The sequence below is a fragment of the Acinonyx jubatus genome, chromosome A1, assembly GCF_027475565.1.
Source record: "Acinonyx jubatus isolate Ajub_Pintada_27869175 chromosome A1, VMU_Ajub_asm_v1.0, whole genome shotgun sequence".
Lineage (NCBI taxonomy): Eukaryota > Metazoa > Chordata > Mammalia > Carnivora > Felidae > Acinonyx > Acinonyx jubatus.
In genome coordinates, this window is record NC_069380.1 from 194,811,483 (window position 1) to 194,836,054 (window position 24,572).

At 43.2% G+C, this 24,572-nt stretch overlaps 1 protein-coding gene across 9 annotated transcripts in view; it reads left to right on the plus strand.

The window, feature by feature from the left end:
• Positions 1-24,572, plus strand: part of SH3TC2 (SH3 domain and tetratricopeptide repeats 2) — an 86,727-nt gene that overhangs the window by 41,041 nt on the left and 21,114 nt on the right. For 4 of the 9 annotated variants that reach the window (XM_053200546.1, XM_027076799.2, XM_015079807.3 and 1 more), the window contains exons 2-8: positions 4,619-4,717; positions 7,732-7,859; positions 10,792-10,897; positions 12,369-12,512; positions 13,568-13,769; positions 14,548-14,621; positions 16,816-17,011. In XM_053200546.1, coding sequence (XP_053056521.1) covers positions 4,708-4,717; positions 7,732-7,859; positions 10,792-10,897; positions 12,369-12,512; positions 13,568-13,769; positions 14,548-14,621; positions 16,816-17,011 — 860 coding nt within the window. In that variant the 5' untranslated portion in view covers positions 4,619-4,707. Of the gene's footprint in view, positions 1-2,414; positions 3,467-4,618; positions 4,718-6,204; positions 6,696-7,731; positions 10,898-12,368; positions 12,513-13,567; positions 13,770-14,547; positions 14,622-16,815; positions 17,012-24,572 lie in introns of those variants that run through there. The other 5 variants (XM_027076779.2, XM_027076782.2, XM_027076796.2 and 2 more) reach the window with 5 other exon arrangements.

Sequence of the window (24,572 nt, forward strand, 5' to 3'; positions counted from 1 at the left end):
CGAGGTCCACCGCCAGTGATCTGGATGGCCTCTGACTCTGCTGCTAACTCGCTATGTGACCTTGGTAAAATCACTGCTCCTCTTTGGGCCTTAGGTTCTCCACGGTAAAATGAGGAGTAGAACTACATCATCTCTCAGATCCCTCTATCTATTCGCTTTTCTATAATGATTGTCTCTTCCTTACTTTTATCCTTCGTATTCAGTTCGTCAAGATGCTTTCTCTTTCCTTACTTGATTCACTGTATTCCTTCACTTCTCATTTGCCCAGATCACAGTCCACAGTCTCACGCTTTATGTTCCCTATTGCCATTCAAGCTGGCCTCCCCGCCTTTTGCCTTTTCTTCTCCCTGTCCTTCTTGTGCTACCCCCCCAAGGTAGAATTTCCAATTTTGTTTTGCCATCCCCAGGCTCAAGGTTCCCTTCATGGCTCCCTATTGCTCGCTGTTTCTATTCTGCATTTCTCTCCCTCTCCTAGCCCTACCATATCTATCAATTTTAGCCCCATGATCACTGACTTCTCTGGTATGTAACGACTGGTTTCTGCTCTCTCATGTGTATGCAAAGCTCATTCCCCCTTATCCTACTGATCTCTTTGCTGATAGCCTTGCTATCACTAAACCTAACAAGAGAATGAAAAAGAAACTGCAGACTTGGAAATAATACATGAAAACCATGTATCTGATACTTGTATCCAGAACATAAAAAAAAAAAAACCCTTTATAACTCAGTGATAAGAAGGTAAATAACCTAATTAAATGGAGCAAAAAGTTTATAAAGATACTTTTGTTCAGAAAATATATGGATGGTTGGGAATACACACTGGTGCAGCCACTCCGGAAAACAGTATGGAGGTTCCTCAAAAAACTAAAAAGGGAACTACCCTATGACCCAACAATTGCACTACTAGGCATTTATCCAAGGGATACAGGTGTGCTGTTTCAAAGGGACACATGCACCCCCATGTTTATAGCAGCACTATCAACAATAGCCAAAGTATGGAAAGAGCCCAAATGTCCATCAATGGATGAATGGATAAAGAAGATATGGTGTATATATATATATACAATGGAGTATTACTTGGCAATCAAAAAGAGTGAAATCTTGGGTGGGAGGGAGGGGATGGTGGGTGATGGGTACTGAGGAGGGCACCCTTTGATGAGCACTGGGTGTTATATGGAAACCAATTTGACAATAAACTTCATATATTGAAAAGAAAAGAATGAAATCTTGCCCTCTGCAACTACGTGGATAGAACTGGAGGGCATTATGCTAAGTGAAATTAGTCAGTCAGAGAAAGACACAAATCATATGACTTCACCCATATGAGGACTTTAAGAGACAAAACAGACGAACATAAGGAAAGGGAAACAAAAACAATATAAAAACAAGGAGGGGTACAAAACAGAAGAGACTCATAAATATGGAGAACAAACTGAGGGTTACTGGAAGGGTTGTGGGAAGGGGGATGGGCTAAATGGGTAAGGGGCACTAAGGAATCTACTCCTGAAATTATTGTTGCACTATATGCTAACTAACCTGGATGTAAATTTTAAAAAATAAGATTAAAAAAATTGTTTAAAGCAAAAAAAATAAAAATAAAAATAAAATCATGAATGGGGGAAAAAAAGAAAATATATGGATGGCAAATAAGAACATAAAAATGTTCAACACCATTAGTTATTGAGGAAATGTAAATTGAAACAATGAGATAAAACTGCACACCTATGGAAAAGCTAAATTTAAAAAGAAGATAATATCAAGTGTTGGTGAGGGTATGGAGCAACTGGAACTCTCTCACACTGCTGATAGGAATGAAAAATGGTGGCCATGAACTTACTCCTTCGAGATGGACTTACCTCACAGGCATTCAACATCCTTAGGCTGTTGTTTCTTTTCATGCAGTCTTACAATCAGGACAAAGCTTGCTGGAACCAGGTGCAAATGAATAAATTTGACAATGTGGGGATGCTGGTGGCCAGAGAAGAACAAATTCCCATAGAGGGGCAGCAACCACTGGGCTCCAGCTGACTGCTGTCACATGAGGGCCCTGAGCTACAGATCTTCCAGTTTTCAAAGTGAAGCCAAGCATCTAGGCTATGTAGAATATCCCAGTTTCTTTTTTTTTCAATGATCAATATACGTTTTACTTTATTTTATTTTTATTTATTTTTTTATACAATTTGTTGTCCAATTGGTTTCCATACAACACCCAGTGCTCATCCCAACAGGTGCCCTCCTCAATGCCCATCACCCACTTTCCCCTCTCCCCACCCACCCCCCATCCACCCTCAGTTTGTTCGCAGTATTTAAGAGTCTCTTATGGTTTGCCTCCTTCCCTCTCTGAGAGTATCCCAGTTTCTAAATGATGTCAAGGAATTCAAATTTAAACTTTAAAAAATTCACTGTTCTGGGGGTTGGGAGGAGGAAAAGAAAAGAGACGACCAAAAAAAGAACAAAAAAAGAAAAAAAGATGCTTGTGGGTTTGTTATAGTCTCTGGTCTCTAGTCAATCAGTTTTCAGTGTCTCAGAGTAGAGAAGCAGGCCGCCACTCCAAGTGTTTTCCTGGGACCAGCAGGAGCTCCACTAGGGAGCACATTAGACAGGCAGAACCGTAGGCTTTCAACCTAGTTGAGACAGAATCTAAATTTTATCAATATCCCCAGGCAATTCATACACACATTCAAGTTTGAGAAGCACCAGTCTGGGTGTATGGTTCCCAACACTGGGCCAAATTAGAATCACTTGGAGAATTTAAAAGAATGTCTATGACTGGGCTGCACTAGGAAGCAAGTAAGTCAGCATTTCTGGAGATGTAGCCTAGACACTGCTATTTTTAAAAACCCATCTGAGTGATTCAAGTGGGCAGTCAGAGTTGAGAAACACTAACTTAGATCAGTCTGACATTTATGAGTGGCAAAGTGAAGCCTCGGAAAATGGATGGGTGAAATGTCTTGCCCAAGGTCATTAGCTAGGGTGTGGGAGAATCTGATTTGTGCTCAACCTCTTATCTCACGATTCTCAAGCCTGTGGCTTTTTGCTACCGTTACCTTTGGTTCCTGGGAGCAGAACCACAAAATACTCCTGTTCAACAATAGCTCGATAGCTCATGACTGCCAGCCTTCCAGCTAAGTTGCTTTCAGCACTGAATGCCTAACAAGATGGACTGGATGAAAGGCTGTGAGCTGACGGGCCCCTCCTTCTGCCTATTCAAACCCGAATCCATTTCATTCTCCCTATACATCACCCCCAAATGTGCTAACTGCTCCTGCTATGAAGAAATGGAAGGTCCTCCACCCGGGCCTCAAAATCTTGCTGCATAGGCATGGAGTGGAGGCCAAGACCCCTGGCAGCAGTGTGAGAATCTGGGTTCGGCACCAATCAGCAGTGAGTGGATGGAGTGTGATTGCTGGTCCCTTATCACTCTTGGGCTGCATCAGTAGAAGAACAGGTCCAGAATGGGAAGCTGGTAGGTCTACTTGAGCCTGACCTAGCACAGTTTTACAGTTGAAGAAACTGGGAGAATTAACTGAGTGCCTCCCACAGAGTGGTTGAGCCAAGATTCCTAACCCCTCTTTCCAGGAGAAGGTAGTGCTCATAATATGCTGATCCCATGGGATAGTCCTTGAACAGTTTCGCGGTCAAAGGAACAGAGTAACCACACAAGTAATGTGTCAATGAGTTCTCTTGTATTTTCGGGATACCACGAAGGAGGCCCACATTTCCCAGTGATACTTGGGAAATGTCCTTCTATTCTTTTATAACCATTGCCCCATGCTTTATGGCTGTATTCGCTTCTCTTTTCAACTCTATGCCATCAAAATAGCCTCCTTCCTAACCCTAGCCTATGTCATGACCCTCTTTCTTCCCCTTTCACTCCAATTCTACAGCTGCGAAGACAGGAATATTTTGGAGATCTCATACAGGACTCTAGTGGGCAGACAGTCTGGGGACCATCGTACATTTCAGGTCCATGACGACCATGCATGCCTCAGTCATCTCCCTAATGATACCACTCTGTCTTGCTCTGCTCTAACAGTTCTGTGATCCACCCATGGACCTCAGATCTATAATGACCTTGAAGGCTCAACACAGAATGAGCATCTTCAGGGTACTCAGCCAGGGGACCCAGTCTGACGTGTGAGCACGAATCTGTTCTGTTTATTAAAAAAAATTTTTTTTAATGTTTATTTATTTTTGAGGCAGAGAGAGACAGAGCATGAGCAGGGGAGGGTCAGAGAGAGAGGGAGACACAGAATCTGAAGCAGGCTCCAGGCTCCGAGCTCTCAGCACAGAGCCCCGACACGGGGCTCGAACTCACAGACCATGAGATCATGACCTGAGCCGAAGTCGGAACCTCAACCGACTGAGCCACCCAGGCGCCCCTGTTTATTTTAAATAAAACAGGGGCACCCAGGCCACTGCAGGATTGAGGGAGCATGTGTGACAGGTCTTTGATAACAGTTGAGTACTAAATAATTACAAGGTAATGGTGCAAGCAGTGAGAATTCTTCCATGCCACCAGCCCTGGAGAAAAAATTGTCACTTGACAAGGACTTACAGTCCATGCTTCTATCTTGCTTACACCCACACAAATGATCTTTCACTTGCTCTCCTCCAGGTAAAGAAACTCCTTCCAAGGATCCAACCATATCGAGTGAGGTTATAGCCTCATCTGAAGACAAGGAAAAATGTTTCCTGTCACAGAATATGACTCCAGGTATTTAAACCCTAAAGAGAAGCCTTATTTGTTGAAACAAATATTATCCATGTCGAATACCACAGTAACCTCCTTATGTCTCCCACCTGCAAGCTCCCTTCCTCTTATCCTTTCTAGTCACCACCACAAAATGCATCGTTGTGGGCATGGCCTTGACTATGACATTCACTTGCTCACAAATCTTCCGGTGCTCTCTCCATCGCCTGCAGGATTAAGTTAAAGCTTCTCAGGCTGACACTCAAAGCTCTTCACGATCCAGCACGTATTAGGAGCTCCATATATATTTGCTGTACTAAAGAAAGTATATCATCATCAGGGACCATTTTTGAGGGCAAATCGTGTGTCAAGCATGTGCTAAGTGATCGCGTCTCATTCTCACGTGCTCACCTCTAGGAGGTGCCGCCAAACTCCCCATTGCAAAGGTGGCAGAGTCCCAGAGAGAAAGGCAACTTCGCCACCACTGCAAAGCTAGTAGGTGACAAGAAAAGCAATCAAACCTGGGTCCTTGTTCATAACCACTGTGCTTCATTGCCGCTCCAAGCACGTGCTCCTGTCTGGCATACAAGTGTTAGATTTGCGAAAAAGATTTGCATTATGAATGTTACAAGCGACATGAACTAGGTGAATGGATATTGCTTACTTGTCATTACAGGTTCTTTATTTTTATTATTATTATTTTTTCAATTCTGTCCAACTGCTGGGCTGACGATGAGAAAAACCTTGCCCTTTCTTGTTCTTGTGTCAGTCTGCTTATTTGTCTGTCAGCTTGGGCCATCCTGGAAAAAAAGGTAACTTGCCATCTGTTGTTTCCTGAAGGCAGTGGAGTCAGCATTTTGCCTTCTCAATGCATGAAGGCCAATGAACAGAGGGTACGTGTAGGTGAAATTTATCCAACCGGGGCTGGTCTCTTCCATCTTTCAGTGTTTTCCTCCAGGATGCTGTTTCCGGGAAAGTCACGGAGTGAGAAGGGGACACTTTGCTCCAGCGGCCAAGCTCTCCTTTATGCAGAAGAGGTGTAGACAAAATCAATCAGATACATTAGCATGATTAAACGACCAGTTTTCAGAAAGATTTTTAAAAAATGACAAAATGCACTTCACACTAACACTGGAGTGAACTTGATTTATTCCCCGGTCTGGTCATGCTGAGGGCACTGTAGGATCCCAGACAGGAGGCTCTCACGGATGGCTCTCACCTGTTGGGATCTCAAAAGCAGTTTGCTTATTTAAATCCAGTCTTTTGAGTGACATATCCACGGATCCATATGCAGGGCAAGGAGATCCCCACTGAAAGGACTGTCATTCGTTCGGGGCTATTGCAAGAGATTCTAGAAGGGAGTTTGGGTCAGGCTTTGGAAGGACAGGACCGATGGGCTTGGCAAAAAGGCATCCCAGAATCAGAGTCAAGGTTGATTACAGGTGTGACAAGATGAGAGCAGAGAGATCAGGAATTGCTGTAGCACTGGGGTGGGGGTGGGAAGTTTGTGAGGGTCAAGAGCCAGCGCTTAAGGTGTTAAGTGAGTATTTGCTATGTTGGAGGCCCTGAACAAAAAGCTTTATATGCATAATCTCATTTGTAAGCTTCTTAAAAGCTGTGTGAGATAGGTTATTCGACAAGTCATTTTGCTAGTGAGAAAAGTCAAGTGTAGAGAGGTAATTAACTGTTGGGCATGGCAGTTAGCCAGCGCGGAGCCCAGCCTTGAGCCCAGGTCTGTGTGACTCCGCCTCCCTGGGCTTCGCCTCCTGCCTCCTCCGAGAGGTCAGCGCGCTGATCAGTGAGGCTACCAGAAGACTGGATCCGCTCGGCTGAAGATGGACGGCTTGGATGAGATTAGATCGCAGGCCAGGGAGGAACGGAGTGGAACACACATCCACCCGCAGTTCATACCAATGTCAGGTCAGTTGGGCGTGTCCTATTGGAGCCGATCGGCAGCCACAACATTTTCAGGACTTCTAGTTTAAAAATGGGCCTCTTACAGGTAGGATTCCAGGCTGCCTTGTGTTACCCAGGTCAGCATGAGAGGGGCCGTCTTTAAAGTGCTCAGGGATTTGCAAAGTCCCTGCAAGTTAGGCTTAGAAGAGAGACCTCCATGGTTATGCAGTCCAATGCCTTTTTGGCTCCTTGCGTTTGCTAATTATTAACAAGATGGCTACTTATTGTCTAAAGAAGGCATGTGGCAAAGTTCGGTTATAAGATGAACCTCCTCAGGGTGACCTTTCCTCACAACACTATTCAAAGGCATACCTCAGCCTCCAAGTGCTTGGTCCCTCTGTCTGTTCGCCTGATTGCGTTCAGTTTGTAGCACTTTTCTCCATCCGAAATTATTGTGTTCACCCAATGGGTTACTTGCCTAGAATACAAGCTCTGTGAGAACAGGGACCGTGTCTATTTTGTTCCTGTGATACCCCAGCGCCTGAAGCAGCTTCTGCTCACAATAGTGGTTGAATAAATGTGCATTTTGAAGAAATTAAAGGTAGACTTTAATACATTACCAGTTACCCTGACAAACATTAATAGAAACATTATTAGAAAGAAATGGTTTAGAGAAAAACGTATGGTGTATGCATAGTATATAAAGTACATAATATCTATGACATATCATACATTTGACATATTAATACATTTCCCTATGAATGGATAAGTTGGTATTTGTTCAAAACTTTCACAAATCATTCGCAGGAGGCAATATATGTCTAACTGTTTGTGTCGGCACTCAGTGCCAGGCAGCGTAGAAATATACCTTGTTCAAAGCAGGAATAACCAACAGCAACTCCTGGGATTCCAGAACATGCTGGGGCTTCAGCCTTTTCTTTTTCTTTTCTGCCTTGGGGGACATTTTTCAAAAGGTGCTTAGAAGATTGTTAGGTAGTTAGGAGTACTTGTAATCTCTAATTAATGAGGATACCAATTTAAGGTTTAAGTGTGGGAAGCATTGGGCCTCATCTAATTCTTTCTTCCCTTTTATTGCATTTCCAGCCTGACCTGATTGCATTTCTCTCTCTCTTCTTTTTAAGATCTGACCCTCTCCTTCAGTGTGAAGAGCCGCTCCAGGAGGTGTGTAAACGGCCCCCTGCAGGAAGCAGCCAGGAGGCGGCTCTGGGCGCTGGAGAATGAGGACCAGGAGGTGCGTGCACTGTTTAAGGTGAGCTTGGATGGAGGGGTGCAATTCTTAGCCTGCCTTGTGTTCGTCCGGCCGCTGCAAGGTTCACCAGCACCTGGGACAGCGCCGGGAACAAAGTAGGCCCTCAAGAACAGGGCTGACTGAAGGAAACAATGAATGAAAATGTACATATTTTCTGCCCAACAAGAATAGGCAGCACTCCGAAGCTGGCGAGGAGTTGCAGAGTCAGAGAAAACGGTTTCAAATCTGCCACTGTTATTTGTTTGACTTTCTACAAGTTACTTACCTGTGTAGGATGGGAATCGTTATGATGTCTATCAAGTATACTTTAAAAAAAATGAAATTAATTTTTTTAATTGGAATTTTATTGTTTTTTATTGTGATAAAATATACATAACATAAACTCTCAACTTTAATTATTTTCAGTGTGTAATTCGGTGACATTAAGTGCACTCACATTTTTATGCAACCATCATCACTGTTCATTCCAGAACTTTTCCATCATCCCAGATGGAAGCTCTGTACCTACTAAACAATAACTCTCCTCTGTCCCCTTTCCTCAACACTGGTAACCAATAAGTATGTGTTTTTTTTAATTACCAAAATTGCCAATCAAAAATTAGTAACTATACATTTTAGAATGGGAGGGAAAAAGGCATTGAAGTAAAAAACCAATCGTCCTCTTTCATAGTGGGTAGCTAGTATCTTCAGTTGTTACACCAAGGAAGAAGGGTATGACCAAATTATTTACAGCTTAGGAGGGACTTACTAGGAGAGCCAAAGTCAGAAATGGTTAAAAATTGTTGCAACTAGAGGTGGGATAAAGAGAATATTACCTTATGTAATAAACTAATATGTTCTAGTTATTTTTACAGTCCCTGAATTAATTTGATACGAATTATAAAGGGAAATGTGTTCTATTAATCTGTCACATATAAAAAAAAAAGAAAGAAAGTGTTTGGTTTGTTGGGAGGAGTCAGTGAGTCAGTATCTGTAGAGAGCTTGGCTTTGCTTGGGTGGTGGTATATACTCCATAAATAGTAGATAAATTATAAATAGTAGTGTTTTTTTTTTTAATTTCCAGAATTCAGAAACTTGGAGGCACAAGCTGCTAACTGGCACCATAGTTTTTTTTAAAATTTGAGTCACTCTTGGCGTGGGCAAGACTGGGTTTGATTGAGCCAGGTGGTCTGCTGGGTTGAGGATTGAGCCAGGCAAACTTGTGTGCCAGAACTGAGACCTGGAGTCGGCTGGATCTCAGCTCCTGCCAAGGTGCCACGGCACACACACAGGTGACCATGGGCAGATTGCTTAACCTGTCTGTGCCTGGCCCTTGTTGACGTGGAGAGGGCCATTTTCTATTAAATCTGAGGTGCCATTTGATTATAAAACGCACCAACATCTTATATACCTCAAAGGAAAGAAAAGAAATACGGCCAATTAAGTATGATGCTGTGCTTCCTTCTCTCTTGTTTCAGAAATGATCAAATGTGGGAAAAGCACATCTTAGAATGTATTCAGTAGTGTAATCGTACTCTTTTCACAGGGTTATTGTGAGTAAATGAGGCAATGTTCATAAAGATCTTTGTGAGGTGCCTGATGATTGCTGAATCTCCCAGAAATCAATTTTTATCTAGAGCCCGTTCCCTGAGCAACAGGATCGACATCCTCCAAGGATCTGGGGACTCCTGGGGCCTGGTATGGGAGAACCCCAGCGTTTTGACTTTGTTGATCTGAGGGCTCTTTCTCCTGTCCTCTTCTCTTCTATCCACAGGGTAGATATCCTCTCTTTCTATCCTCTTCTTTCCACAGGGTTCTCCCAGAACAGCATTCTGGGGGTTGATCTTTGATAGCAGGACCTGGTTTGGGGGAGAAAGGATGTTCTGGCCATCAGTCCTTATAGTCAACTCTAGAAGCTTGGACAAGCAACAGGAAAAGATTGCAAGGGAAAACCAAGTCTGCATAGTGGTTCAGGCCTGTTTTCTCAGTTATTAAAAAAACTGGGGTGGGGGAGCATGCAAACTGGCCTAGCACAGCCTTTCTGGAGGGCAGTTTGGCCCCCGCGTTTTAGGATTGAAAACATGGATGTCTGCATTCCCAAATGCACATCTCAGAATAACTTGCGTCAAGACTATCAAAGATGTGTACAAAGATTTAACTCTAAGATGTTTATCACGGTACTGTTTAGGATGGTAAGAAAATTAAAACAACTCAAATGTCTAACCATAAGGCAATGTTAAGAATTAATTATATTAATGTAGCAATGACATACGTAACCATTAAGAAGAATGCAGGTTATTTAACGACAAGGGAGCTGGTTCACAAAATATTATTTAGTTACAAAAGATTACAAAACAACTTACATAATGTAATTCTACTTATATAAAAATAGTTACTTCCAAACTCACGGAGAGGAAAAAGGATTCAGAGTTAATATGCAAGGGTGTTAACATCGATGATCTCTAGGAGGGGGGATTGTGGATGATTTTTGTTTTTGTGTAATTTGGTTTTTCTGTCAGCTTTATGAAAATACTCATTAGACATAGATTCACAATCAAAGTTTCTTTCAAGGTGCCTTCTATTATCTATCCTTACCCTTCCCTTATACACCTTTTTTTTTTTTTTTAACACAAAAGGTATTCTTTGCACCTTGCTTTCTTTCTGTTGTGGCTGTTCCATTTAGCAGCGTATATTTGGAACTGTGTCAGAGCACCAAGAATTTCCTCATTCTTTTTTATGGCTGCGTAATATCATAATATTCCATTGCGTGGATGAATCATAATTCACCAGTCTCCTCTTGATGGACATTTAGGTTGTTTCCTTTTTTTTTTTTGGTGATGTAAAAACAAATCAATGCCACAATCAAGAAATTCATACGAAGCATTTTGCGTGTCTATGAGATCATTAACAAGACGCTGTCACCCCAGGTCTTCTCACTGTTCTCTTCACCCAGGACCTCTCAGCCAGGTTGGTGGGTATCCAGTCCCAGAAGGCTCAGTTCCTCATCACCTTCAAGACCGTGGAGGAAATCTGGAAGTTTTCCACCTACTTGAACTTAGGTATGATGTGGAGCAAGCAGGTGGAGGACGTAACTACATCAAAGTTCAGCCAATATGTAGGGCTTGACATTAGGGAATTGGCCCAGCTCTGATAACTGAAAGAGGTTAGAGCCCTAACGTGGATGGTTAACTTTTGAAATGTCACAAACTACCTGGAACTAAATCTAAAGCAAATATTGACTACTACCCTCAAATGCCATGTGCCACATTTCTTCGATTTCAGGAAGAGACTACTTTCTCAGATAATCAAGCAACTGGCAGGAAGTTCTTAGGGATCTACTAAATTCAAAGGACTGGGAGAGATACAGATTGATGGTTTCGAAAAAAAAAAAGGAAACCAGTCTTCAGTAAGATCAGAGTAGCTGCTCAGAATAGTAAAGCTCTGGATACTGTAGCCCACGTTTTTGGAAAAGGGTCAAAGAAAGGGATGGGAAGTTATCTGCTAAAGGGGACTCAGATTGCAGGGTTTTCTAGGAAATGACCTTGTGGAGGGAGGGAGGGGTCAAGATGGTTCTTGGCTAGAAGGTATAGCTTCTCTCGTAGTCATGGCGACTTTCTGTTCTCCATACTGTGCGTCTCCTGTGATCATTTAGAGACCCGCCTCCAGTTTAAAGTGTACTCCATGGACCAGCAGCATTGGCCTCATGTAGAGCTTGCTAGAAAAGTGGAATCCCAGCACCCATCCCAGACCAACTGGCCCAGCATCTGTATTTTAATATGATCCCCAGGTGATTTGTGTGCAATTAAAGTACAAGATGCACAATTATAGAAAACACACGAGGCCTAAGCAGGTATAATGGAGAGTCAGAATGGAAAAAAAACAGGTTTTTGCATCTTAAGAAAGAGGCAGTCTCAAACAGAAGCAAAATTTTAACATAAATCATTCACATTTATAGGCGTGTGTGAATTATTACCCATAATTGCAATTTGCAGAGTTTCCAGTCTGGTTTTAACAAGGGAGACCATACTGACAATGACTGATGGAGAGGGTCAGAGAGGGGATGTTAAAGAAAATCCTGACTCCTTTGTGGGTCATGGACAGCCCACCAGCCACTGCATCATCTGGGACATAGAAATTTGAAACTCAAGTCAGGAAAACCTGAAAGGGGGTGGTGACCAGGACCTCCCAGGGTCCAAATTATGATCTTGGAGATTGCTCCATGGATGTATTAGAAAAAGGTAATTAGGTTTGGTCAGCTCATTGCGCATTTATGGTGACCCAAAACATGTTGGAAATGGTAAATATCCTTTAAAAATGACTTGTATTTCCCAACAGATGCTGAGAAGAATCAGTTCACTCTAGAAATTTTCTAGCTACCTCTCTATGCTCTTCTAATGCCAGTTAAATGGGGTCAGGTTGAGGATGGAAGTCCAAGAAGGAACTTCCGAAAGGAACTTTCTCAACCTTTCCTGGGCTCAGCTAATGGCAGAAATCACGTTGTCCAGGAATCTTGTTGGCTTGATTTCTTAGGCTATGTATCTGCATGTCTGGAACATCTCCTCTTTGACCACAAGTACTGGCTCAACTGCAGATTGGTGGAAGATACAGAGATCCAAGTTTCCGTGGATGAGAAACACCTGGAAACAATATACCTGGGACTTCTGATACAGGAAGGTGAGCTTGGAGTGGGGTGGAATGGGCTTTTATGTGGATATTTATTATCAGCGTCTCTGAAGTAATTAGGATACAAAGAGAGGCAAAAATCATTCAAAGGTGAGAATATTCATAAAGAACCCACCTGTTATAATATTACTCCAAACGTATCTCTTGGTTTGACACTGACATCCCATGAACAGCTGTATTTGTCAGTCTCACTGATTTTCTGGTGTTAGAACCACTTGGGGAATTTTTAGAAGATGCCCATGCCAGGGCTCCACCAGGGCCAATTAAATCTCCAGAGGTAGGAGCCAGGCTTTGGTTTTTGAAAGTTGCCCAGACAATACTAATGTGCATCTGAGAGTAAGAACCCCTTTTTAAAATATATATGATTGGATTGTGAAATAAAATTGCAGATCTTACAAACCCCGCAAGATTTTATGAAATTGAGGAATGTGGTGTCAGGGAACTTCTTGGAGCACCGGCTGATCTGTTTACAAGGAGGAATCTGAGCAGGGCTACAGCCAATCAGTTAACAACTGATGACGTCACAGACACAGTGAAAAAGCCAGATTTGCATAGAATCTTTTGCAAAATGATGCTGTTTATGATTGCATTGCACAAATCATAATGGAAGGAAAGAATGTCATACTGTGCTACTGTAAAATCTAGTTGCAGAAATTATATTCGCCCAAATCAACTTATTCTTTTCTGGTCCTCAGGTTAAGCAGAAGCTTGCAATTGTAACTGAAATTCTGTTAAATGTATTTTCATTAATTTTTGTTTCTTTTTTTTTTTTTCAAGGCAAAGTCCCAATTAAACCTTATTCTCACCAATTACTCAGAGCTTATGGTGTCTAATTTAAGTGCCTTCCCTCTCAGTGGCTTTTCCCCCCCTCACCCCGGTACAGTTCTTCTGGGATCCCAAAGTCTCTCTGGGATGCCTCTCCCTTGGCTGTGTCCTTGACTCCCAGGAAGAAAAGTATTTCGGCTTCTGTTAGAAATGTTACATTGTGTGATAATCCCTTTTCACTTCCTTCTACTCCTTGGAGGGGCTTTTCTCATTATCTACAGGCCACTTCTTCTGCAGAGCCGTGTGCTCTGTGGCTCAGCCGCCTGAGAAGGAAGGGGAGTATTTGACACTTTGGAAGAAGGAGTTAATCTCCGTGAAAATAGTTGAAGGCGGATCCGAGTGGGAGGGCGTGTCCCTGGTGACTGGTCAGCGGGGCCTGGTGCCCGTGTCAGCCCTGGAACCTCTGCCGCTCCCTTTCCACCAGTGAGTAGCCACCTACATCTTGGGAGTGGGTCCCAGAGCAGAACTGGGGTCTGCACGGAACAGAGGAGACATGCTTGCACATATGGGCATCTATGGTGCCAGGGTGGGAAGAAAACCTGGATGGTTTTTTGTCTTTTGTCATTTTTTTTAACGGTCAAAATTTGCACAACTTGATGAAACTGGAGACAACTCAAAATTTCAGATGGGCATTGTAGCTAAGAGGAAACCTACTGCCTGATCTCCAAATGCAATGTTTCTCAATGTGGGGACTGGGGACCATTTGTATCAGAATCATCTGGGGATTTACTATAAATTCAGTGCCCCCCTGGCCATCTTCAGACTCTATTAGGATTAGATTCAGGAATTTGCATTTTATATAAGCTCCCTTTGAACGTAAGAGGATGTGTTCCATACTAAAGTTTGAAAATCCCTGACGGGAGATTGTCACATACCAAGTGACAATATGCATGATCCCAGGCTGTGGACCGTGTGGTTGGCTCTGGCAGAGAATTTGACAGTGATAATGGAAAGGGATCCCTTGTTAGTTATTTCACTGGCCAACTAATCGCAAAGCCAAAAAAATCATCCCAGGCCTGCTGAATTCCTCTCCTTTTCACAGTGCCTAAATGCCCAATAAATGTCGGTCATCATTATAATAGGACTAATAACCATGATACTTACCCATTATCACCCTCATTGTTATTTTAACGGACTATTCTGCTCGCTGTTGTCAGTTTTTTGAAATCTGTGTTTGCAAACCCCGCGTTTCCATTGGCAGATGGTTCCTAAAGAACTATCCAGGAAGCTGTGGCTTTTCCAGGAAGAGGGATTGGACAGGCTCCTATCAGATCGGTATGGCTGAGTTGAAGACGGTATTGTCGGGGAGATCATATCGCCCTGCCTCCTAATTTTATCTGCAAGTTTGGAGTCCATTGATGGGAATTCCTGTTTAGCCTCTGCTGCTCCCGGGACTTGGAGAAAGTGGTTGCTCTCTATAACCTGGGTTTCCTTGCCTGTGAAATGAGAAGTCTCAACCCAGGGCTATTGATACAAATGCTCCCAGGGGCAGAGAGGGCCTGAATGGGAGAGGTAGGGGAGTGGTAGGGACCATAGGGATTTAAAGACGTATGGGTGAATAAGCAGCCTGGTGTGGGCCGCATGTGGGCCGCAGGCTGCCTGTTCTCAATCTCTGGTCAAAACGTTTTTCCAATTTCCCTTAAAGTTAGGTGAAATGGGTCTTGAATGTAGGAAGAGTCAGAATGCCTGGCACACAATGGATATACTCAGTAAATATTTGTTGAATAGAGAAATATTTACATATATATAATATTATGTATTATGTATATATGCGTATATTCTAGGTAATCTCTGTACGCATGTGTATGGATGTGAGTACACATAAATACACATACACACATGTAGCTATAAGTATATGTGTATCTACTGGAAATGAACTGTAATGTTTTCTAAGTGTCTGAAATATAATTCCGTTCATCTTCACCCTTAGCGCCCCTCCCCACTCCCAACCAACTTAGCCCAAGTGCAATTTTATAAGTTCTGAGCTCCAATGACACTTTATTTTTTTTTTCCCAAATAGCACTTTATAAAAAGAAATGCAGGGAATTATGGAACCCAGACATTAGATCTAATCAATCAGTTGACCATAAGTAAGATTTTCAGCTATCTGAGGCAGTACAAGCATTCCCTGGAGTTATGAATACAGGGCTGTGATGTCTGCTCTGGGTTCAGATTCTGACTCCGCACCTTAAGACCAGCGTGATCTCCGTCGGTTCACAAGCTTACTGTGCCACAAGTTCCTAATGAGTAAAATGTTACCATAAAACTGACTTCGAATATCATGAGAAATCCACCAAAGGACATCTGAAAATCTCTTAGTATGGTTTTTGTGCGCTGCAGGTGTTTAACACACTACAGATCCCATCAACCCACGAAGTGGTGGGAATTTCTGACCTTGAACACACAACCGATAATACCTTGATCAAAAATGTCAGGGGACAAAAAAAAAAAAAAAAAAAAAAAAAAAGGCCAGTAGCTTTAGCAGAATGGCTAACGCAAATACGGAAACTAAGACACATAAAAACCATCGTTCCAAGCAAAGCAGGATTAGCGGAAAGAAGTGTTAACCAGACGCTGAGAGACTGAGTTCCTTGGACAAATCACATACCTTCTCTGTGCTTCCACCTTTTAACCTATAAAAAGGGGATTCTGATCCCCTTGGGACTCTGGGGAGGATCTGAGAAAATGGGCTTAAACGTACTTTGTAAACTGGACGGTACGGAGCTTATAAATATGTCATTACTAGATCTTAGCTGGGAAACTCATCAAGCTGAGTAATGACCATCGTCAGAAGGGAAGTCTTCCAAATCCCTCTGGGTCCTGAGCGGTTTTCTGTTCACCGGTGGCACGAGGCTAACATTTATGGAGGGTTGATTAGGTACCAGGCATTGTGCATGTAATCTCTTTGGCTTTTCCTAATATTTATGAGGCAAGCATTCTTATTATTCCCATTGTACAGTTGGGGAAACCGAGGCTCATAGTAGCCAAAGGAGTTGGAAGGAAATGGAGAGATCCCACAATGTTTTTCACACTGGTCTGTCAATTTGTGCTAAGCATCACAAAGTATTTATGTGACAATGGCAAATCAGACATAGTAGGACGATATAGGAAGCTTTTCAGCTTGCCATGAGTGAACTTTATTCAGTTTTAGCGTATATCCAGTATTCTGAGATGATCTTTCCTGCATTTGTTAATACATCATTTCTTTTGTAAAGTGAAGGTGACAGTGGATGGTAGCTCCTTTCTTTGAATGTCCTAGTTTGGCAAAGTTAAGAGCCAGTTACCCTGTGTCATTCCTCCCAATTTCTTTTTCTTTTCTTTTTTTTTTTTTTTTTTTGGTGGGGGCGGTGTGGTGGGGAGACGATTTTACTGGTCCTTGAAATTCTAAATTCTGGGGACCCTTCATTTCATAGTATGCTGGAAGCAGTTTCTGCCTTATTTAGTTGACATGGATGTTATCTCCCCACAGGCAGAGGCAAATGTAAGGCCTGGAAAGAATATGAGAGGGAAGAAAAGGATGAGCTGAATTTTCACCAGGGAGAAAGCATCGAGATCATTGGCTTTGTCATACCTGGGCTTCCGTGGTTCATTGGAAAGTCGACACGCTCAGGAGAAGTGGGCTTTGTCCCCACCAGGAACATAGATCCTGAGTCTTACTCCCCAATGTGAGTATGGCAGACAGGCCCTCTGGGATCCTGGAGCGGGTGCCTTCCCAGTGGCCCCACCCCATCCTGAATGGGATTGAGATGAGCTCCAGGGTTCCCTGGCAAGACAGAGCCAGAAGAGCGCATTCTGACCACCAAAGTTGTCCCCAGGGCTGATGGGAAGGGGAGGATGAGTGATCAAGGAATGAGTCAGGTCAGTTCCGCTCAGCAGATGGTCATGAAAGCCTTCCTGTAAGGAGAGAAGCACGGCCCCAAGGTGAAGGGCCTGCTGTCATCCCTGCAGGTGTGGTGTTGGTTCTTGTATTCTGCCACTTACCCATCCAATCAAGGGGCCCCATTAGGGAAGGGCTCACACAGGGACCTATAGATTACAGCTCAGGGAAAGGAGAGATCCTCCCATGGAGGTTTACCTGCTGAAAGCTAATTGTGTGGCAACAGTGTTGGCCATGATGGTAGAGTGCATCTTATACTCGTTTCTGCCTGGAGTCTAGAGGGCTGGTTCTGAGAAACAGATCGTGTGACCAATGAGCAGCAGGAATATTGACCAGTCTCTCCGGGTTGGCCTTCCTGCATGAGTAAAGAAACAGTAGGAAGCCTGGGCCCAGAAAGTACCAGAAGGAACAGAGTTGGCTGCCACATTGAGACACAGGGAAAATGTGGCTCAAGGACTATCGAAGGCCCTGAACACTCGGACTGGAATCCCTTCCCTTGTATGAAAGAGCCACCGAAGAGAGTGGAAGAAGGGCAAAATCTCCTTCTAAGCCCTGACCTTTATAAGGAGAAGAGACAGAAGGTCGTTTTCCCTACACAGAAATGTGGGAATCCAAGTGAGTCTAATCAAGGAAGAGACTCACTGAGCCCCTAAAGGATTATGGAGTGAATGGGAGTTTATAAGGAGGAAAAGGGTGTTCGGAGAACTCTCATGAAATAGGCAGTATTTGAGCCAGCTTTGTATGATGCAAGATATTTCAACCGATGGAAATGGAGAAACGTGAACACAGGTAGGAAAAGTGAGGGGGATGCTTGAGGAATGGCTCCTGCTCATTGAGAAGCAGGTCATCAGGAGAGCACTGGTGTGGCAAAGACTTGGCGGGGCATGACGTGGCCATGAGGTGGCAGACGGAGAATGCCTGTGCAGGGGCCTGTGTCCTTTAACTGGCAGAGAACGGGGAGCCAGCGAGTGTCTCTGAGAAAGGGTGACAAATGATGTGCCTGGAACTTCTCTAACCATGGCTTTGAGCGAGGTGTGCATGGGCAGGGGAGAAGCTCGAGGCAGGAGACCAGTGAGAATGCTGAGGCTGGCACTTAGGAAGGGGTGGAAGGAACGGAGAGCAGAGGTCACTGCTGTGAACCAGTCAACAGGAATTTAGAGATTCCAAGAGCTTTATAAATACGGATGCCTGTGTTCTGCCCCCAGAGATTCTATCTCATTGGTGCAGGTGGGCCCTGGGCAGCCATGGTTATGGAAGTTCCCCAGGTGGGGCTAATGTGCAGCCACAATGAGAACCACTGCTCAAGCCACCCCCTCATTTACCGCAGGGGCTAGTGAGGACCCTAGGAGTGAAAGGGCTGAACCCAAGCCTCCGCGTCTGGGACCCCAGAATCCTGATGTTAAAGCTAGCATTCTTTTTTCAGCAACACAGTTCTGCAGCTGAGGTCCTGGTAAGAGGGAGAAAGAATAAAGAGCACTGAGATTTGGTGGGGAAGAACAATTTACAGCGCAGAGGAAGAAAGAAATGTAGCAAAGGAGATGAAGGAACAAAGGGGCAAGATGAGTCGGAGGGAGGAAGGGAGGTGGGGAGATCATGAACACTGTTGCAGGCTGCAAAGCGGTAAAGCAGGGCTGCCTGCTGAAAGGCCTTTGGGATTGACCATTGAGAGGTCACTGGTCACTGAGAAGTCCGTGACCATGGGGAGGTCACTGGTCATCGGGAGGCAGCATAGCTTGGTAATCAGAATTCCAGAGCCAGACTGCCTGAGAGGCATTTATGGCCATGTGAGCACATTGTGTGTCTCCGCTAGCTTCCCAGCTTCAGGACCTTGGATATATCCATCGGTGTCTCTATGCCTCAGGTTTCTCAACTGTAAAATGCATACAATGTTAGTACTTGCCCATAGGGTTGTCAGGAGTTAACATGAGCTAATACTGTACATGTAAAGCACTTGGAATGGTGCGTGGCACAGTGTGTGTGTGTATATGACCAATACGCATTGACTCTCACTAGTGCTGTTACTGCCATGGGTAATCTTTGAGAAGCAGTTTGAATAAGATGTCGGGGGCAATGTGTCAGATGTCATACATTATGGGACTGTACCTCGTACCTTGCCCCAAATGGCAATAACTTGTACCTCTAAATTAATTTGATTACCACATTTTAGCTGACTTCGTTGGGTCCACTCTCACCATGAAGAACATAACCCCCTGTATTGAAGTGGTGGCATGAGAAATTCTCCTTGTTTCTAGTGTCTTCTGATGGCCTCTCTACCTTGTCACCTGTGGGACCCCATCACTAGAGACTACATATTGGGTAGGGAAGGGGAAAGTGAGCCAGGAGACAGGGGGAGAGGGAAGAAGGAGCGGGGGAGGGGGGGAGTGGCTTATCACACCCCTTCTCCCCCCAAAGCACTCCCTAGATTACAGACCTCCCCAAATCACAGCAATGAGAGTCAAAGTCCATAAACCACCTGGTCACAAGCAACAGTCAGGGTGCAGAGGTCCTGGGAATCATCCTGTGTGTTATGCAGGTGGTCTGGCCACTGGGTGTCACTCTTAGTCTGTATTCATGTGGTATCAGGTTTCTGAAGAAGGTCTAGCATTTGCTGGTGTCCTTCCTCTTCCCATAGTCTCCCTCCCTGTGCTAGTATATTACTCCCTAAAGAGTACATTCATTCATTCATTAATTCATCCATCCATCCATTCATTCATTCATCCACTCATCCATCCAACCATCCATCCATCCATCCATCCATCCATCCATCCTCCCTCCCTCCCATCCATCCATCATCCATCCAACTGTATTTATTTAACCAAATTGGGACAATTAAGAGTGAAATTTCACAGAAGCTGTTTTGTGAGACAGGTTTGGTCTGTGCCTCTGACACATGGGAAAGGGATCCTGTTTTTCCAAGGAGGCAAAGTTGGGGGTTTCCTTTTTTTAACAGCACATATTTCACTATCAGCTACCTAGTTTCACAGCAACAGCAGCTGGAAAACCAGTTCTTAAAACGTGGGGGCAGGCATTCTGTCTAAATAGACATGGTATTTGTTTTGGCCAGAGTGCCTTTAGAGATTTAAAAGCTTCTGATGGTGACAGAATGCCAGACCATTCTTTTCTTTTGATTTTGTGTTTTTAAAGAGTATTTGGGGTGTGTGTGTGTGTGTGTGTGTGTGTGTGTGTGTGTGTTGAGGGAAAAATGTCTTTAGATATAACTGAAGACCCTTTTTTACTCCTTTTGATTTTTGCCTTCTGGTCCTGATTCTTACCCCAGGGGCAGACTCTATTTTAATTTGATATGTATCCTCCCAGTCCTTATTCCGATACATTTTAGGAATAGATGTTCACTTGCAAAAACAACAACAACAACAACATACTAGAGTTTTGTGTATTTAGAAATGTATATAAATGTTTTTTTTTTTCTGTAACTGGCCTTTTTTTCAGTTGATAGGGTAAATTTAGGATATTCACATTACAGTAGATATAGTTCATTTCACCAAAGTGTTACTTAAAGGAAATGTATACATTGAAATGTGTAAATTAAAAAATAAGCAAAACTGAAAAATTAATGCACTCAGTATCAGATGAAAGAACATAAGAGTAAAGCCAGTATTTCTTTTTTTTTTTAATTTTTTTAACATTTATTTATTTTTGAGACAGAGAGACAGAGCATGAACGGGGGAAGGGCCAGAGAGAGAGGGAGACACAGAATCTGAAGCAGGCTCCAGGCTCTGAGCTGTCAGCACAGAGCCCGATGCGGGGCTCGAACTCACGGACCGTGAGATCGTGACCTGAGCGAAGTCGGACGCTCAACCGACTGAGCCACCCAGGTGCCCCAAGCCAGTATTTCATAGTATTAGAAGTTTGAAAAATTCTGCTTCTTACATCCCCTTTTTTATACTTGATATTGTTTATCTCTGCCTTTTTTTTATTAAAGAATTTTTAAAAAATATTTATTTTTGTGAGAGAGACAGAGTATGAGTGGGGGAGAGGCAGAAAGAGAGGGAGACACAGAATCTGAAGCAGTTTCCAGGCTCTGAGCTGTCAGCCTAGAGGCCAACTTGGGGCTCAAGCACAAACCGTGAGATCATGACCTGAGCCGAAGTCAGACACTTAACTGACTGAGCCACCAGGTGTCCCTATAATTCCATTTCTTGTGGCATCTATTTTTGCTGATGATAAGTTTGCTGTTAATCTCACAGCCAATTCTTGGCAGGTAGGCACCTTTTTTTCTCATTTTTTAAAGGTTATTCTTACTAATGGTTTGTACTACGATATACCTAGATGTGATTTTTCTGTTACATATTTATCGCAAGGTGTCCACTCCCTTGTTCACATCATGTATCTTTTAGTAGTTATTTCATTGGAGATCTGTGAGTTGTAACTACTCTCAGTCTCCAGTCCTTGTTTGTCTTAAATATACTTAAAATATACTTGTGAATGATAATTTAGCTGAGTATGGAATAGCCTTCAAAGTGGAGGGGAAAATAACTATTAATATAAAATTTCAAATCTGTTTTGCCAGGGTTTTGTCCATTTTATGAATCCTCAGAAACAACTTTTCTGATGTTGACCATCTTTATTGTTTCTTTGTTTTCTATTTCACTAATTTCACATTTACCTTTATTGTTTTCTTCTACTTTATTTGTTTTTATTTCGTTAATTTATGCTCTTATCTTTTCTGTTTAACTTTCATCCTGTAAATCGAACAGTCAAGTAATAGATCGTTGAACCCAGAAAGAAGGATTAGGAGAAACAGGAAACATGAAAAGACCGATAACCCTAAAGAAATGGAAGTCATGTTAAAATTTTTATTATTTTTATTTATTTTGCTTAGGACGTGGTGTACTTCTTCAATTTGAAGACTCATGTCTTTCTTCAATTCTGGAAAATTCTCAGTCATTCTCCCTTTGAATATTGCCTCTCTCTCATTCTTTTTAGTCTCTCTTCTGGAATATTCCTATCAGAGGTATGTTGGACTTGCCATTCTATCCTCAATCTCGCTTAATCGGTTCTTTTCCATTTTTCATCTTTTTGTTCTTCTAGGTGCATTCTGGGTGGTTTCCTCAGAACCGTCTTCAGTTCCACTAATTCTCTCCTCTGCTGAGACTAAACCTGCCGTTTAACTCAACCCATGTCGTCCTAAGTGTCCATGCCTTTATTTTCATGTCTAGAATTTGTATTTTGCTATTTTTCACATATACTTGTTTCTACTGACCAGGTTCATATTTTCTCCGTAGCTTCTATTCAGTCTTTTATTTCATCATGTTAACCATGCCTATTATAAATTACTCTTCAGGTTGTTGCTATTTCTAGCTTTTGTAGTGTTCATTTACCTATTTGTGCACCTGCTGGCACTCATTGTCCATAGCTCCTTTCCTTGTGTTTGTATTTTTGGTTACATGAACGAATTCCCAACATTTTAAAACATGGTCTCTGCATGAAGCTGGACTGAAGAAAACATCCCAGTAGAGCAGTTTTGGCATTTGTTTTCCTTGAAAACTTAGGAACTCGAGGAAACTCAAGGTCCAGAGCTGGTTTTTCAATGTTAAGTTCTCTGACTCTGATACCTCCATTGTAGAGTGTAATTCAGAGCCCATACCTTCTAATGGTGTGAGTCCAGGTGTTTGATTTTTTCCAGAGACTCACACAGATGGAAAGTGTGTTGTTGGCAGGCAAGTTTTCCCATCTCCTCTTTACAGAAGTTGTAGTTCTTCCAGACTTCAGGCTCAAAGGGAGCTCAAAGCTATGTAGGGAGCTCAATTCAGCTTCCTGGCTTCACATAGACCCAAAGTCACATCTCCTGTCCCTGTGTGGCATTATAAGGTGAGCCCCAACTCTGAGGGCAAGTATCCCAGCTGAGAACCCCTGGGGTCTTGGGGCCATCTGCTCTGGCTTCTCAACTTGACTTTGGTTTCTCCTTTTGTTTCTGGCTCCCAGGCATTTCCTTTGCCTCCTTTCAGGTTAAAGAATGTATGAGAATATTCATCCATGTCACGTTTTATCTAGGATTTGTCTGTGTATGTGGGTGAGAGTAGCCCCCTGTGGAGCAGCTCAGCCTGCCCTATTTCTAGAAGTCCTACCATTCTGACCCAATTTCCATGCCAGGGAAACCCTAATGTAATTTGTGAGGCGTCTTGGACTCTTTCTAAATAGCTGGGACTCAGGCCATTAGCAGATCAGCTATGAGGCAACAGGCACACAGGCAGAAGATCACAGTTTCTGTCTCAGCTTGACCACTTTCTAGCTGTGTCATTCTGAGCATGTCGCTAAATGAAATAGCGAGTTCAGGAAATGCTGTGTAAAATGTAAGGGTTCTACAGAGATTTGAAATCCTATAATTTTTTTTTTTTTAATCTCAGCTAAGTTTAGTTGTAGATTTCAGCTAGGTGCTCTTTTGAGGATGGCTGCTCTCATGGTCTGGGAGAATCTGGAAGTCAGGCCAGAGAGGTGCAGAGTCAGTAAGTGTCATGGAAAGAGTCCTGGGCCCGGTGTCGGGACAGAGCTTTCGTGCCCGTTCTGCCATGAACTGGTGGTGCCACCTTGAGCCGTTCACGTTAGCTCCTGGCCTTCTCATCACCGGGTTGACCTGAGTTCTGGGGACAAATGTAGGTGGCAGACCACAGCACTCTTATCCCTGCCCCTCCCTCAATTCAGCCTGAACTAGAGAAGCTCTTTTTACGTCCTGCTGTACCACTTCCTAACCACCAACTTTATTTTTCTGTGTGTCAGTGTCATCCTGTGCAAAAAGTGATAAGAATACCTCCTGCCTCAGAGGGCAATTGTGTAGACTATATGAGCTCAGACGGTCTGATTCACGATAAGCTCCCCACCCCCCAACTAGTAGCCGTTATTAACTCTCGGACCTTCCAAGTTATTTTTGTTTAAAAAAATGGATTCTGAGGTTTAAAAAAACCCAGCCTGATTTAGACCTGAAAGAGATCTTAAAAATTGTTCAGGTAGATTCTGGATTGAATTCTTTCCAAAGCACTTCTAGTTTCCACATTCTTTGATTCGATGGCGAATTTCTAGTAAGCAAATTGGTTTTAACGAGTTTGTACAGCACAGCAAGTATAAGGATCTCTATTATCTGCAGTCACTTCTTGCCGCCCTTGACCTTCCTTCTCCCCACTTCCCATCCACTCTCTGAATGCCACATAGTGCTTTTGTTCTGTGTCGTGAAATGAGATGGCAGCAGTTGTGAAAATTCCCTTTTGACCATAGTCAAACTTTCTTCATCGCTCCTCTAGATTGTGCCACCCGTCCCTGACAAAGAAATATCTCTTAACGGTCCCTTTTCAACCCTTCCCTTTGGGGGCAACCAATTCCTCTTTCCATTAAAAATG